The 13,346-nt window shown below is 38.0% G+C and overlaps 1 protein-coding gene across 1 annotated transcript; it reads left to right on the forward strand.

Annotated features, from left to right (window-relative positions):
• Positions 1 to 6,950: 6,950 nt before the first annotated feature.
• On the forward strand, positions 6,951 to 8,270 carry LOC129765619 (uncharacterized protein K02A2.6-like). The gene has a single exon (XM_055766032.1). The coding sequence runs from the start codon at positions 6,951 to 6,953 to the stop codon at positions 8,268 to 8,270; it is 1,320 nt and encodes a 439-aa protein (XP_055622007.1).
• The last annotated feature ends 5,076 nt before the right edge of the window (positions 8,271 to 13,346 follow it).

The raw sequence follows: 13,346 nt of genomic DNA on the forward strand, positions 1-13,346 counted from the left end.
ATGAATCGAAAATAAAACAGACTGAGAAGATATTCAGATTATGTATTTTATCACTTTTTTCTTACAATTCGTAGTGTATATTTTAGGCATGATTGGCTGGTTAGGCACTTTCTTATGGGCACCTTACACAATCAACCGGATTGACAATAAGTGTCTTTAATATCGTGACAGCTAGGCTTTTAACATCTGGTCTAACCTCAATCAATATTTTTCCACCTTACACGGTCAATATCGCCCTCAACCCGAGACAACGAGAATATTCGCGATGGCTAGTGGCGACATTTGAGTTTGGGATCGAAACTATTCTCTATCAGATTAGAAGGCTAAAAGGCAATTTTCAATTGGTAAAATTTGAATAAAAATATCTACTTGGTATTATTTAATTAGTTGAAGCGCGAAGTCCTAACCTTAACTTAACCTATTTCCCCTGAATTTTCAGATATTCCTACTAAAATGTATTATTATAATATAACGTCAATTTCAGACATAATTTTTGTATGAGATTTTCTCACCACTTGCAGAAAAAAAGTGATTTGCATTCACATAGAATACTAATTTGATTCGTATAAGTTAATTTTCATTCATAATTTACACTTTAGAATTCGGGTTTTCTTCTCAAAAATACATCATAATACTCGTTTCACAAATACAGACTGTTCCTTTCAGTTTCAGAGATGCCAGATTATTTTAAATAGTTTGCGAAAATATATGCAAGTTATTTTATCTGCAAGCAAATGTTTTTATTCCATAAATGAGACTATTACAGTAGAACCCCGATTATCCGCAAGCGGGTTATTCGTGTCTGCGAGTTCCATAGTAAATCAATAGGCCTTTACGGAATTTGTTAGTGAGTGGTAGGCCCATGCTCTTTTGTTGTGGTCATGGCTTTTACATTATTTAGCCACTGGTGTACACGACCTTATAGATGGATAGTTGATTGATTTCTGTATTGATAGAACATAGTTTTTATGTTGAAACATCTCTTTTCGTGTTTGCATTTTTTTGTCCTTTAATGGGTCATCCGCGATTTTCGTTAATCGCGGTGAGTTTGCCCGACGATTCCGTTGATAATCGGGATTCTACTGTAGCTTGAATTAACACATGATGTTTTTTCATCTGTGATTTTCCCAGATCTTCTCATTCTCCAAATTTTATAGCGTAGTGTGAAGAAACACACAACCCGCTCACTAGCGCAAAGAATGATCGAGTTCAACGTTAAAAAAATCCTAAAACGTTGTTAAGTTTCTTCCACTCTCTCACCATCACATTGTCAGTTTACTTTGAAGTTTTGATTGGTATCGTGAAAAGTACCGTATTTTGCTATTCAAAGTATCGGTTTTCCAAACCAAAAGCTTCCATTTGTGATTCCTACAGTTTCAGTAGTTTATAAATTTTAATTGCAATCGCAAAAAAGACTAACAAAAATTAAATGTGCGCTTGCATATCTGGCAACTCAGTCTGGAAGTCCGTGAGGTAAAACGTCAACATCATGCATCCATATGAAATGTCACGATATTGATGCTCGAAAATCAGAAAATCCGGATTTCTGCGTCGTCGGCCATGTTCAGCTGTCATTATGCTCTCAAATGTCATCATATTGTCAATAAAGTTGACCGTGTAAGGTCCGCTTTAAACTAACGAATCAATATACTCTACAACCGCGGAAATTTGTAATAGAAAAATCAACTTTTTTTTTATCCCATTTAGAATTAGGATAATTCGGCTCATTAGCATTTTATCTGTAACAGAGCCGGGTTTTTATCGTGTACATGTACATATGTAAATGTTTCTATAAATTGTAAATTACACAGTAGTAGTAGTAGCCATTTAGGCGTTTTTAAGGTTTTCTGTTCCATTACATTATGGTAAATTACACTGTAGTAGCCATTTAGGCGTAGGGGTATTCTATCTGTTCTTCCATGTTCTTTCATTGTTGGGTTATTTATAGAACAGCAGCCCGATGATTTTTGCAGAGCAGAGCAGTTGTATGTATGAATCGATCTTTTTTCGACCGTGGATCGATCTCCATCGCTGATGATGGTTACGTGGCCATAGTTATTCTGTTATAACACAAAGATGGTCAATTGAGGGCCCTGAGTTTGAACTCACGATCGATCGCTTAGTAAGCGAACGCGTAACCAAGTGGCTTCGAAGACCCCTCAAAAATCAACTTGATAATACAAAGTCCGTCAAATCCGACGCAGGAAATTGAGCGCATTTCACAACTACTAGTGTAAATTGAATTATCCTGACCCGCATCGAAAAAAATCCACTCGCATTCATTAACTTTTTTAAAGCTAAATGATTAGATTAGATAAATAAAAGTGCATATCAACCGTTATTGAACAGCATTGAATAACATAAATTTAATTGGAAATTTTCCAAGTTCTATGCAAATTTGGTAATTTTTGGTTAGAACAGGTATGACATTAAAAAATAATCCGTTGGAAAATATCACAATATCTTTCACAAAACAGTGACATACTCCTTGTTATTGGTGTTGCCTTATGTAAAAACTATTTGTACGCGCCATTTACGTTCGATAGATTCAAGCTATGCTATCGCTGAAAAGAGTGTTGGAACTTGGAGAAACCTTTTTTTTTTGCCCATTTCGCAATGGTCCAGGAGATGCATTTAAGCATTTAGAGCTCGACGGTTATTCTCAAGAAATAAAACTGACTTCGACAAAGTTGTTACGTATGGTAGAGCGCTCATTTTCATGTTATCAAAAATAGGGTGACCAAAATTGTCGACGAAATAAAAAATATAACTTTCTCATCTTTATAGATAGAGTTTGTAGTACCAGTTTTTTTTATTAAATCGTTTATTTTTACAGGCTCAGTTACATAAGTTTAAAGGAGCCAAACTCCTGACTGTATTGTTACAAGTATATATAAACATTTTTCCTTAATTCTAATGTTAATGGTGTAGAAAACCGATTACTCGCGGTCTACTCGAGGAAAAGGAAAGGATAAAAGGATATGTTGACAATGTTCACTCTCACATTCACACTCACATTCATTACACTCAATTCTTAAGCCTATCATATATCTAATATGTATTTACATTTCATCTTATTCTATTGTTAATAAGAAGGGATTTGATTTCTCGCGAAGGAAAAGGAAAAGGAGAATATAAGGATATAAGGACAATCAGACACGAAGATCGATAACTTTTAGGAAGACATATATTTGGGACATGTAATCAAGGTCTAAACCAGCCAACACATCTCTCACCGGCACATTGGGCTGCCTTCCTCTGGCCCGAATAGAGTTCTCTAAATTCGATTTGGCAACAAGATACTCCTCGCACGACCAAACAACGTGTTCGATGTCGTGGTAACCTTGGCCACAGGTACAGATATTGCTGTCGGCAAAATCAAAACGAAAGAGTAGCGCGTTTAACGAACAGTGATTGGACATGAGTCGGGAGAAGGTGCGAATAAAGTTCCGACTCAAGTCCAGACTTTTGAAGCATGGTTTAAGGCTAACCTTAGGGATAATTGAGTGGAGCCACCGGCCCAATTCATCTTCGTTCCATTTGTGTTGCCAGTTAGCGATTTTGCGGACTAAAGAATAAAATTCATTGAAGGCGATTTGACGCTGATAAATATCGCCTCCAATTGCACCTACCTTTGCTAATGAGTCAGCCCTCTCATTACCCGGAATTGAGCAATGTGAAGGGACCCAGATAGAGATAGAGATAAACATAGTTCGACAATGTTGTAGCCCCAATTATTTTAAATAACTTTGTAGAACAAAGCTTTTTTCTATCTTTTAATATAATCGATTTAGCGCTTTTTTTCCTAAGTTGCATTAAGGTGACCATGAAAAAGCGGGTTTTTTTGCTCTAACTTTTATATTTCAAAGTTTACATCAAAAATGTCTTCATACAACTTTTAGAGCTTATCAAGACCAACATTTTTCGATGCAGAACTTGTTATTATCTTAATCGTACTCAAATTCATTGATCGTTTTTTACCCAAAAACTCATGATTTTCATGTTATCAAAAATAGGGTGACCAAAATTGTCGACCAGTTATTTGAGATATCTTTGTAGAGCAAAGTTTTTTTTCTATCTCTTGAATTAACCGATATAGCGCCTTTTTTCCAAGTTGCGTTAGGGTCACCATGAAAAAAAAAACGGTTTTTATACTCTAACTTTTATATTTCAAATTCTACACACATACTGTCTTCGAAAGATTTTTAAAACATACTAATACAAACTAATACAAAGATGCAGAACTTGTCTATATCTCAACTTCACTTAAAGTTATTGATATTTCTTCCCAAAAAATACGCTCTCTTCAATTGCTTACCATTCTTTCTGGTGCAAACATAAAAAATGTTTGTTGACGGAATTTGAAAGAACAAATTTCACTCTATATAATTTGTGATTTTCGAAGATATGTTATTTTTTGCATTTGAGTAAATTAAAATTGAAATCATGAGTTTTTGAATGAAAACCAATCAATAACCTTGAGCAGGATTATGATATTGACAAATTCTGCATCGCAAAATGTTGGTAATGATTAGCTCTAAAAGTCGTACGAAGGCAATTTTGATGTAGAATTTTAAATATAAAAGTTAGAGTAAAAAAAAAACGTTTTGTTCATGGTTGTCCTAATGCAATTTAGTTAATAAACAACTTTGTGGCAGATATTTATTCTTTAGACAAAAACTGTCTTCGACAAAGTTGTTACATATGATAGAGCGCTCATTTTTAAGTTATCAAACATAAGGTGACCAAAACTGTCGACGAAATAAAAAATCTAACTTTCTTATCTTTATAGATAGAGATAAACATAGTTCGACAATGTTGCTTCAGATTCAGCATTCGGTTGTCACAGTAGAACACGGCGCTGGTAGTCAGATGATGCATGGTAAATTGGCGGCTTCTGGAATTGGAACCATGGTGTTTATCGATTCGGCGATGTACAAGATGGCTCAATTGATCTTCCTGAAACGTAACCTGCAGTCTCCCGTCCAGAAATTCGGTCTCCCTCGTGATACAACAGAATAATGACCCGAAGCAAGCTGACTTCGGGTTGCTGGAATGCCTGTTCTATTATGTCCCAATCAACTCAAAACACCTCCGAAATCACCGAACTTGAACAGCATTGAGTATATATGGTGGAAAATCAAGAACCATCCATCCATCCATCATGATCCAGGGAACGAAGCGGAACTCAAAACGACGATTACGGAGATCTGGGAGGAACTTCCGTCTACAGTGACCAGAAATCTCGCCTCGGTGCTTGCAGGAAGTGTTGGACGCCAAAGCGGGAGCATACCAAATACTAGGTGATTGATTTTTGTTATCTATTAACATTTCTGAACTGATTTCAATGATTTCAATAAAAAAAAACTTGAACTGTACACTCAATTTTGCAACGTCTTAATTGGAGATTTTTTGTTTGTATTTTAAACATGAAGTAGAAATGTGACAATTTTAATTTTTTTCTTATCACTACATGAGAGTAAAATGGGTCGATTTTACGATGAATATAAGTCGCATTTAATTATTTATTTCTTAACCCCGAAAAACTCAACAATAACAAACCAGCACGAGTTGTATACTCAATTTTGCGATTGATTGTACGTTGATTTGTGCTTTTCTTACTCCACCGGTTACCAATTCTTGGTGTTGATCAATTCTACACGCTCGACAGTCTTCTCAATTACTTGCGGAGTTCTGCAAGGAAGTTTACTCGGCCCATCACTAGTCACAACTTTTTCCCATCTTTCTGGCAAATCACGGATCCCTAACCACGCTAACCACGAATCGATCCAATTTTTGACTTCATCAAAATTGGAGAAGTGTTGGTCAACCAGGTCATGTTACATCGATCGAAAAAGGTAGTAAACGGACGGAGCAATGTCTGGAGAACACGGCGGGTGGGATAGTACTTTCCATTTCAGCATTTCCAAGAATGTTTTGACCGGTTTCGTGACATGCGGCCGAGCATTGTCGTGCTATAAAATAACTTTATCGTGTCTTTGCTCGTATTGTGGCCGTTTTTGTTTTTGCTCTAGTGCCGGGTCAAACGCATCAATTGTCGTCGGTAGAGGTTTCATTCGGTTTTAGCAGTTCATAGTACACCACATCCAGCTGGTCCCACCAAATAGATAGCATAATCTTCTGTTTGTGAATATTCCTCGCGGCCGTTGATGTCGATGCATGGCCGGGGTATCCATACGTCTCCCGACGTTTGGGATTGTCGTAATGGACCTACTTTCGCCAGTAAGGATTCAATGCCAAAAAACCTTCTTTTATGCCGCTGGAGCAGTCGTTCGCACGTAAAAAAAAGGGATTCGACGTCTCGTGGCTTCAATTCATACGGCACCCATATTGGAAAGAAGTAGGGTAACACGGGGTGATTTGGTCATATGGGGTGATTTGGACCACCCCTTTATCTTAAAAATTACGGCTCAACTTGGATTTGTTATAATGTCATTTCCTTCTATTGTTGAACCGTATGTACCTAAAGTGAAAAAACTTTGGTAAAACTTCACAAGTAGAGGAAAACGGTAGCATAAACACAGCAAGCACTTTGATCGTCTAGAAATGTGAACTTTTCGTGTATTGTGCAGTAAAGTTATGTTCGCCTACAGAAGAGGAACAAATAGGCCTTTGGTGTAGCGAAACCGTAAGTTTGATAAAAATAAATGAAATTGATTGCATTTTAATTTTTGCGTGTTGTGTGGGGTGACATGGAAACGTTTCTGTGGGGTGAATTGGTTCTACAGGTTTGAGACTTTTCTTTGGTCTAATTGATTCCAGATGCCGCTGAATTACAAAAAGAGGATGGGCAGACAACGTTGGAAGAAGGAGGAGCTTGGAAGTGCAACGTAGGCCATCGAGAACGGATTTTCTTTGACCAAACATTGCTACCTTGGCTACCATGACTGTTGATAGATCACAGTAGCCATGCCAGAAGCAGGAGTGACATGCTTTTCATGCCATACAAAAGCCAGAAAAGGATCCTCAAGCAAGTTCACCAAGGACATCCTGGCATCGAACGGGCAAAAGCTATCGCTCGTGGAATCGTTTTCTGGCCGACAATAGATGAAGACATCACCAACTACGTTCGTAGATGCCCAAGCTGTGCGAATGCTGCAAAATCTCCACCACATGCTCAACCACAACCGTGGCCTCGAGCTGAAGGACCCTGGCAACGACTCCACATCGATTTCGCTGGACCTGTGGATGGAGAATACTATTTAGTTGTGGTGGATTCTTTCTCAAAGTGGCCGGAAATACTGCAAACTCGTTACCCGACTACTTCCACAACGACCACATTTCTTCGAGAAAGCTTCGCAAGATTTGGAATTCCTACAGTCATTGTGTCGGACAATGGAAGCCAGTTCTCCAGTGCTGAATTCCGTGATTTCTGCGAAGAATTTGGGATCGTCCATTTCCGTACAGCTCCGTATCATCCACAATCAAACGGGCGAGCGGAGAGGTTTGTGGACACCTTGAAGAGATCGCTGAAGAAAATTGTCGACGGAGGAGAGAGGTCAACCCTTACTGCGCTTCAAACGTTCCTGTACGTCTACAGATCCACTCCATCAGCGGTTCTGAGTGGACAATCTCCAGCCGAGGTGATGCTTGGACGCAAGATGAGGACAACTTTGGACCTGTTACGACCGTCACTCAAACCAGAATTTCACCCGCAACATCAACCAGTCAAGCGAAGTTTCCTAGCTGGTGCTCGAGTTTATGCCAAAGTCTACTCTGCAAACGATAAGTGGAAGTGGATGCCCGGTGTTGTGCTCGAAGCTATTGGCAACGTAAACTACAACATATTATTGGACTGCCAAGTTGGTCGACGCAAAGTGCTACGTTTGCACATTGATCAACTCCGAACGGGAATGGAAGAAGTTGCTCTTGCACCAGCGCCATTATCCATCTTGATTGACGACTTTGGACTTACTCCAGCTGAACCAACACCTCAGCTGGACAGAACCCAATCTTCGGTCCAGAACGATCAACCATCACCTAATGAAGTCCTGAACTTGGATCAACCAACATCTGATGAGGAGCACGTTGAGTCAGCCGAGGTTCTTGATCTTCAAGATACGTTGTCGAGTGAAGGAGATGAAACTCTACTGTCAATGGATGTTCCCCAGCCGATTCTGACATCGACACCTTTGCAACGTCCCGTGCGATCAACCCGGCCACCAATCAAGTTTCAAGATTATCACTGCTACCAAATTAGAGGGGGAGATGCTACCTTGGCTACCATGACTGTTGATAGATCACAGTAGCCATGCCAGAAGCAGGAGTGACATGCTTTTAGATTTGTGCTTATTCTAGTTTTACCTCCCAACTAATAAAGACATGAAATCCTCAAGCTCTCATAATTTATTTGACTACTGAGAAGGTAACAAACATCAAAAGTGTTTGAAAATGCTCGACCAACAGTGAAAAGATTCATGCAGAATTCGATATGGTGTCAATCCAACTTTTCTGGTGTGGAATTTGGCCAAGACACCTGGTATCGATCCCAAAACATTGTTACTGATTGTAACATTATCCCAAAATACCTTACATAAACATAAGTATGTTTTTTTTCGATGAAACACACACTTGACCAAATCCACACACTTGACCAAATGTCCAAAAATCATCTCTTTTATTTTATGATATATTTGGTAGATTGAAGCTTTATATAATGATTAAACATTATTTATTGAGAGAAAACAAGTGTAGCTCAGTATACAATGTGACATTTTTTATTTAGACCGTATTGGTTTGGACATATTAGGCGATTTGCTTAGGTGGTCCAAATTCCCCCCTTTTCCCCTACTGTATGTTGAACCTTCTTACAACTTCTGGTAGAACGCTCGTCAACTGAGACTCGTGGACTTTATAGAATCCCTAGCACTCAATTTTTACGATTATTGTACAAACATCATATAAAACCTAACAAGCCATTTCAGATTTGATAATTGATTGAAACTACTTGATATAACAACTTTCTTTTCTTTCTTTCTTCTTTCTCCAACATCCCATATTCAATACAATACCACCAAAATCGATTGGTGACAGAGAGTATTCGGCTGGTTTGGATCATATTTTATCCATCACCGTTCCCCATATAACCAACACACATTGAGCTTTCCTGAGTGTTGTGCTCAACCCAAGAATGTACCGGTAAGAGACGATAAAAACAGGCTGAAACAAGAAACAGAAAAAAAATAATATGAAACGAGCAAAAACCGCAAACTGGGAAGAACGAGAATAACAAATGATCCTGGAATGCTCGTGTTCAACACGATCTTGATGCTTGACCACAATCCGGGGTGAAACGGGCTTATTACATATCAAATGTGAACTGCGAAATATTTTCGGGGATTTTTTAAAACCGGTGATATTTTTCACTGTAATTAACGAATGTGATTTTACTCGTAATAAACGGCGAACACGTTTCAATCTTAGTTAAACTCGACCACGTGATAATATTCGCTCTGCGGATTGACACGTTTCTCTCATCCAAAGGTCACATCAACAGGATGCTGGAGAGTTACCACCTCGTTTTAACTGTTTTCTGTTCGGTGTCATTCAGGTGTGAAAAGAACCCTCTGATGGTCAGTCATCTGAAACGTCGTCCGAATCTATGGTTTCATATGCGTTTATGGAGCATTCGTTTTTTTTCATTTGGTTCTCTTTGAACTCGTCTATTTATGTCTCATTTGTTTCGCTGGCGTTGGCTCGTGGTTGCTCTCTGCTTATGGGGTAAAAGAACCAGTAGATGGCTGTCTGGTGAGTTGTTTCATAGAGTTTGTCAAATATGTTGGCGCAAAAATGTATAGTTATGTGATTAGAGGTATTGATAATAGGGCATAATTAGAATAAGTTTACATTTTAAACTGTAGTTTTTTTCGTATTGTGTTTCTGTGGACGCCATTGTCTTGATAGAGGAAGTGAGGGTGAAAAGGCCCACATATTTAAGGAATATGCCCATTTTTTGCGTCCACATACCGCTTCAAGTTGTTATTGAAATTTTCTCATGCGCACAAGAACATAATAAGAAACATATAATGAGGCCTGGGGTTGGTTAGGGTGGCGTATTTTTCTCGACTCTCGAAACCACTAGAAAAGCATTGAGGTGTTAAGGTCTATCAATTTCAATAAACAGAACATTGTAAGTCGTAAGACCAATGGCCGTTTTGTCTCCAACCAAAAATGTAATTTCTATGTGCATTTGTTGCTGAAATTAAACAAAATATTAGGTTGGGGAATCAGTAATCCATTATTTTTGGGTGAAATTTAACACTATTTTTAATGTACTTGGGATTGTCCGATTTGGGTCAAATATGCACCGTTTTGTTGTCATTCTAAAGGTAGCTTCATAATGTCTCTACAATACAAGTCTTGGTGGTAATCGCTTGGTGTCAGGACCGGACTAGATGGTGGCCTTGCGTTGTCCTGATGGAACACAACACCTCTTTTGTTCGTCATTTCTGAACGTTTCTGGTCAATCGCTTGCTTCAAGTGATTCATTTGTTGACAGCAGAGATCAGAATGTATTGTATTGCACTAAAAAAAAGTATTAAAAAATTTAAAAAAATAGTTTTTCTTAAATAAATTAAATTGCACGTATTTTACTGTTGCATTATTGGCACCATAAACACCATTCACATTTTCAGCGACCTAGCTTGTATTTTCGCCTTTATAAGAGAAAAAGTATAAAATATACCGAGTTTTCTCTTTGTTGACCTCCATTGTCCTCACTCACAACTGAATGGAACAAACAAAAAATACGTAGCTATACGTACGCGAAAAGAATTGTTTAATACATAAGATTCATTACGTCGGGGCTTAGAAAATTTATTCGTTGTCACTTTTTTCACAGATGAAAGGGCTGTTCCTTAAATATTCTCCGCAAACGTGTAGACCAAATGTTTATTGTTTCATGAATTTTATTCGCAATACCCATTTTAACTGATTTTCATTTTTCCTGAAATTGTAATTAAATCTGCTGAAGTTTTATCTTTACTCTTCATGCTCATGTAAATTTTGGTATTCAGTGGGAAAATTCTTGTGATATTCTTTCTTCAATTGTTTGATCCTTTAAAATCCGAGCATTTATGGCCAACTAGCTGACCCGGCCAACTTCGTCTCGCCTAATTTTTTTTGTTATCAATACCTTCAAACATTCACGTTTTCTTACTAAGCGCAAGTTCATGGGTCTAATCGCAGAACTGTTCATTGATTGATCTTCTAATCGACCCCGTTGAATTTACCTTTTACTACAAAATTCCAGCACTTCTACCAAAACTCATCATTATAATATCAGATTATTTTCAGACATTCCAGAGGAGGGAGGGGTGTCATGCCATCATAGAAACATCATACCCAAAAACCCTCACATCCCAAATTGTGCTTGATTAGTTCTCGAGTTATGCAGAAGTTTTTGTTTCATTTGTACGGCAGCCCCCCTTAGGGGGGGGAGTGTATTCACTATAGAAACGTTTCGTGCCCTGTAAAATCTTCACATGCCAATTTTGGTTTCGTGTGCTTGATCAATTTTCGAGAAATGTAGAAATTTGTGTTTCATTTGTATCGCAGCCCTCCTTTAGAGAGGGGGAAGGGTGTCGAACTATCATAGGAACGTTCACCGCCCCCAAAAACCTCTACATACCAATTCTCATGCCGATCGGTTCAGTGGTTTCCGAGTTCATAAGAATCAGACAGACAGACAGACAGACAGAAATCCATTTTTATGTATATAGATTGCTAGATTTTTTTTATTAAATTCATTATAAAGGGGCGCTTCATCCGTAAAATTATACCTATGCGTCTGCCGTCATGAGGTCACCGTATCAGTACATTTCAACAATGGTTGTGGATAGTTGAAAAACTCGGCCAAATGACCCTGTCACCCTTACTCAAAGATTTATTTATTTTGAATCAGTTATGGAGAAGTTTCATGAAGACGAATAATTTTTTGTCAAATTTTGACAGTTGAACGCTGCAAAATTTTTAAAACGGTTTCAAAAACAACGAAAAAATATCAAATTCATTCACAGTAACTTCTTCGTACGACAAACGTTTCGTCACATGGCACTGAGCGATTACCTCTAAGCTTCAAACGAATCACTTTCCAACTTGCTGCCTATTGGCGATCTAACGCAAAACGCAAACGATCGGTGAGACACCTGGATTTTGTTTTTGAACTATGAAAATGATGCTAATGTAACCTAAAACTCAAAAACAAATCACGAATATTTTACTTCCGGGCTTTCCAAGGTAGTTCTCACATGCAGGAATCGTGCATTTTTCTACTTGTGTTTGATTGTGCTCTCGAATTTCCTTCTTTAATTCAACCATTGTCAACATTTTTATAGTTTTCACTACTGAAAGAGGTAAATAAATAACATGTTATATATAAAATTGCGCAGAATTAAATTTCTTACAAATTCATCGCAATCAAATAATCTTTTATGATTATAACATTGTAATTTATGGAAAGAACTACAACCTTCCATAAGCTCACATAGCAAATTTTTGAACCATCTTCACTTTCACCGCAGCGCCGCCTAGGTGTAGATTTGTACGTTAGATCGCAAATAGAAATTAGAAATTTTGCCTTACTTTTTAAAATTTTTAACATACACTGATAGATATTTTTCATTATCTTCTCCTACATTTCAAGCATATATTCGCTGAACTAAATGTTTGTTTTTTCATATTTATTCATTGTATTTTGTTCCACTGTTTCGTTTTTTCTCTTTTTTTTGTTTTTCTGGTATGGGACGTTTTCCATGTGTTCCATGTGCCATGAAACTGACAGATTTCAGATAACTTGATTTCTTCAAAACTACATTGTGTCAGCCAGACCACTGCCGGCCGAATCGTGTCCACACTCTCCTGCGGAGCTGTTGGGGAAGGACCGATAAGCAACAGTCGATCACGTGCTTCACAGCAGGAATCTGCTTAATTCCTCACTACTGGTGTCAAACCACCATAGAAACATTTATAGCACCCTACATGCCACATTTGGTTCCATTTGCTTGATTAGTTCTCGAATTATGCAGAAATTTGTGTTTCATTTGTATTGCTGCCCCCCTTTAGAGAGGTGGGAGGAGTGTCGAACAACCATAAAAACGTTTATCGATCCCTAAAACGTAAATATGCTTAGTTTGATTGTTTGATTAGTTCTCTAGTTGGTCAGCACCCTCCTGCCCCGTCTTTCGAGAGGGGAATGGAGTGTCAAGCCACCGTAAAAACATTTCTTGCTCCCTTAAACCTCCACATGCCAAATTTGGTTTCATTTGCTTGATTAATTCTCGAGTAATGCAGAAATTTGTGTTTCATTTGTATGGCAGCCCCCCCTT

The sequence above is a fragment of the Toxorhynchites rutilus genome, chromosome 2, assembly GCF_029784135.1.
Source record: "Toxorhynchites rutilus septentrionalis strain SRP chromosome 2, ASM2978413v1, whole genome shotgun sequence".
Classification (NCBI taxonomy): Eukaryota; Metazoa; Arthropoda; class Insecta; order Diptera; family Culicidae; genus Toxorhynchites; species Toxorhynchites rutilus.

Bases quoted from the DNA above. Each gene is read 5' to 3' on its own strand.
- LOC129765619 (XM_055766032.1), top strand. From the start codon at position 6,951: ATGCTTTTCATGCCATACAAAAGCCAGAAAAGGATCCTCAAGCAAGTT.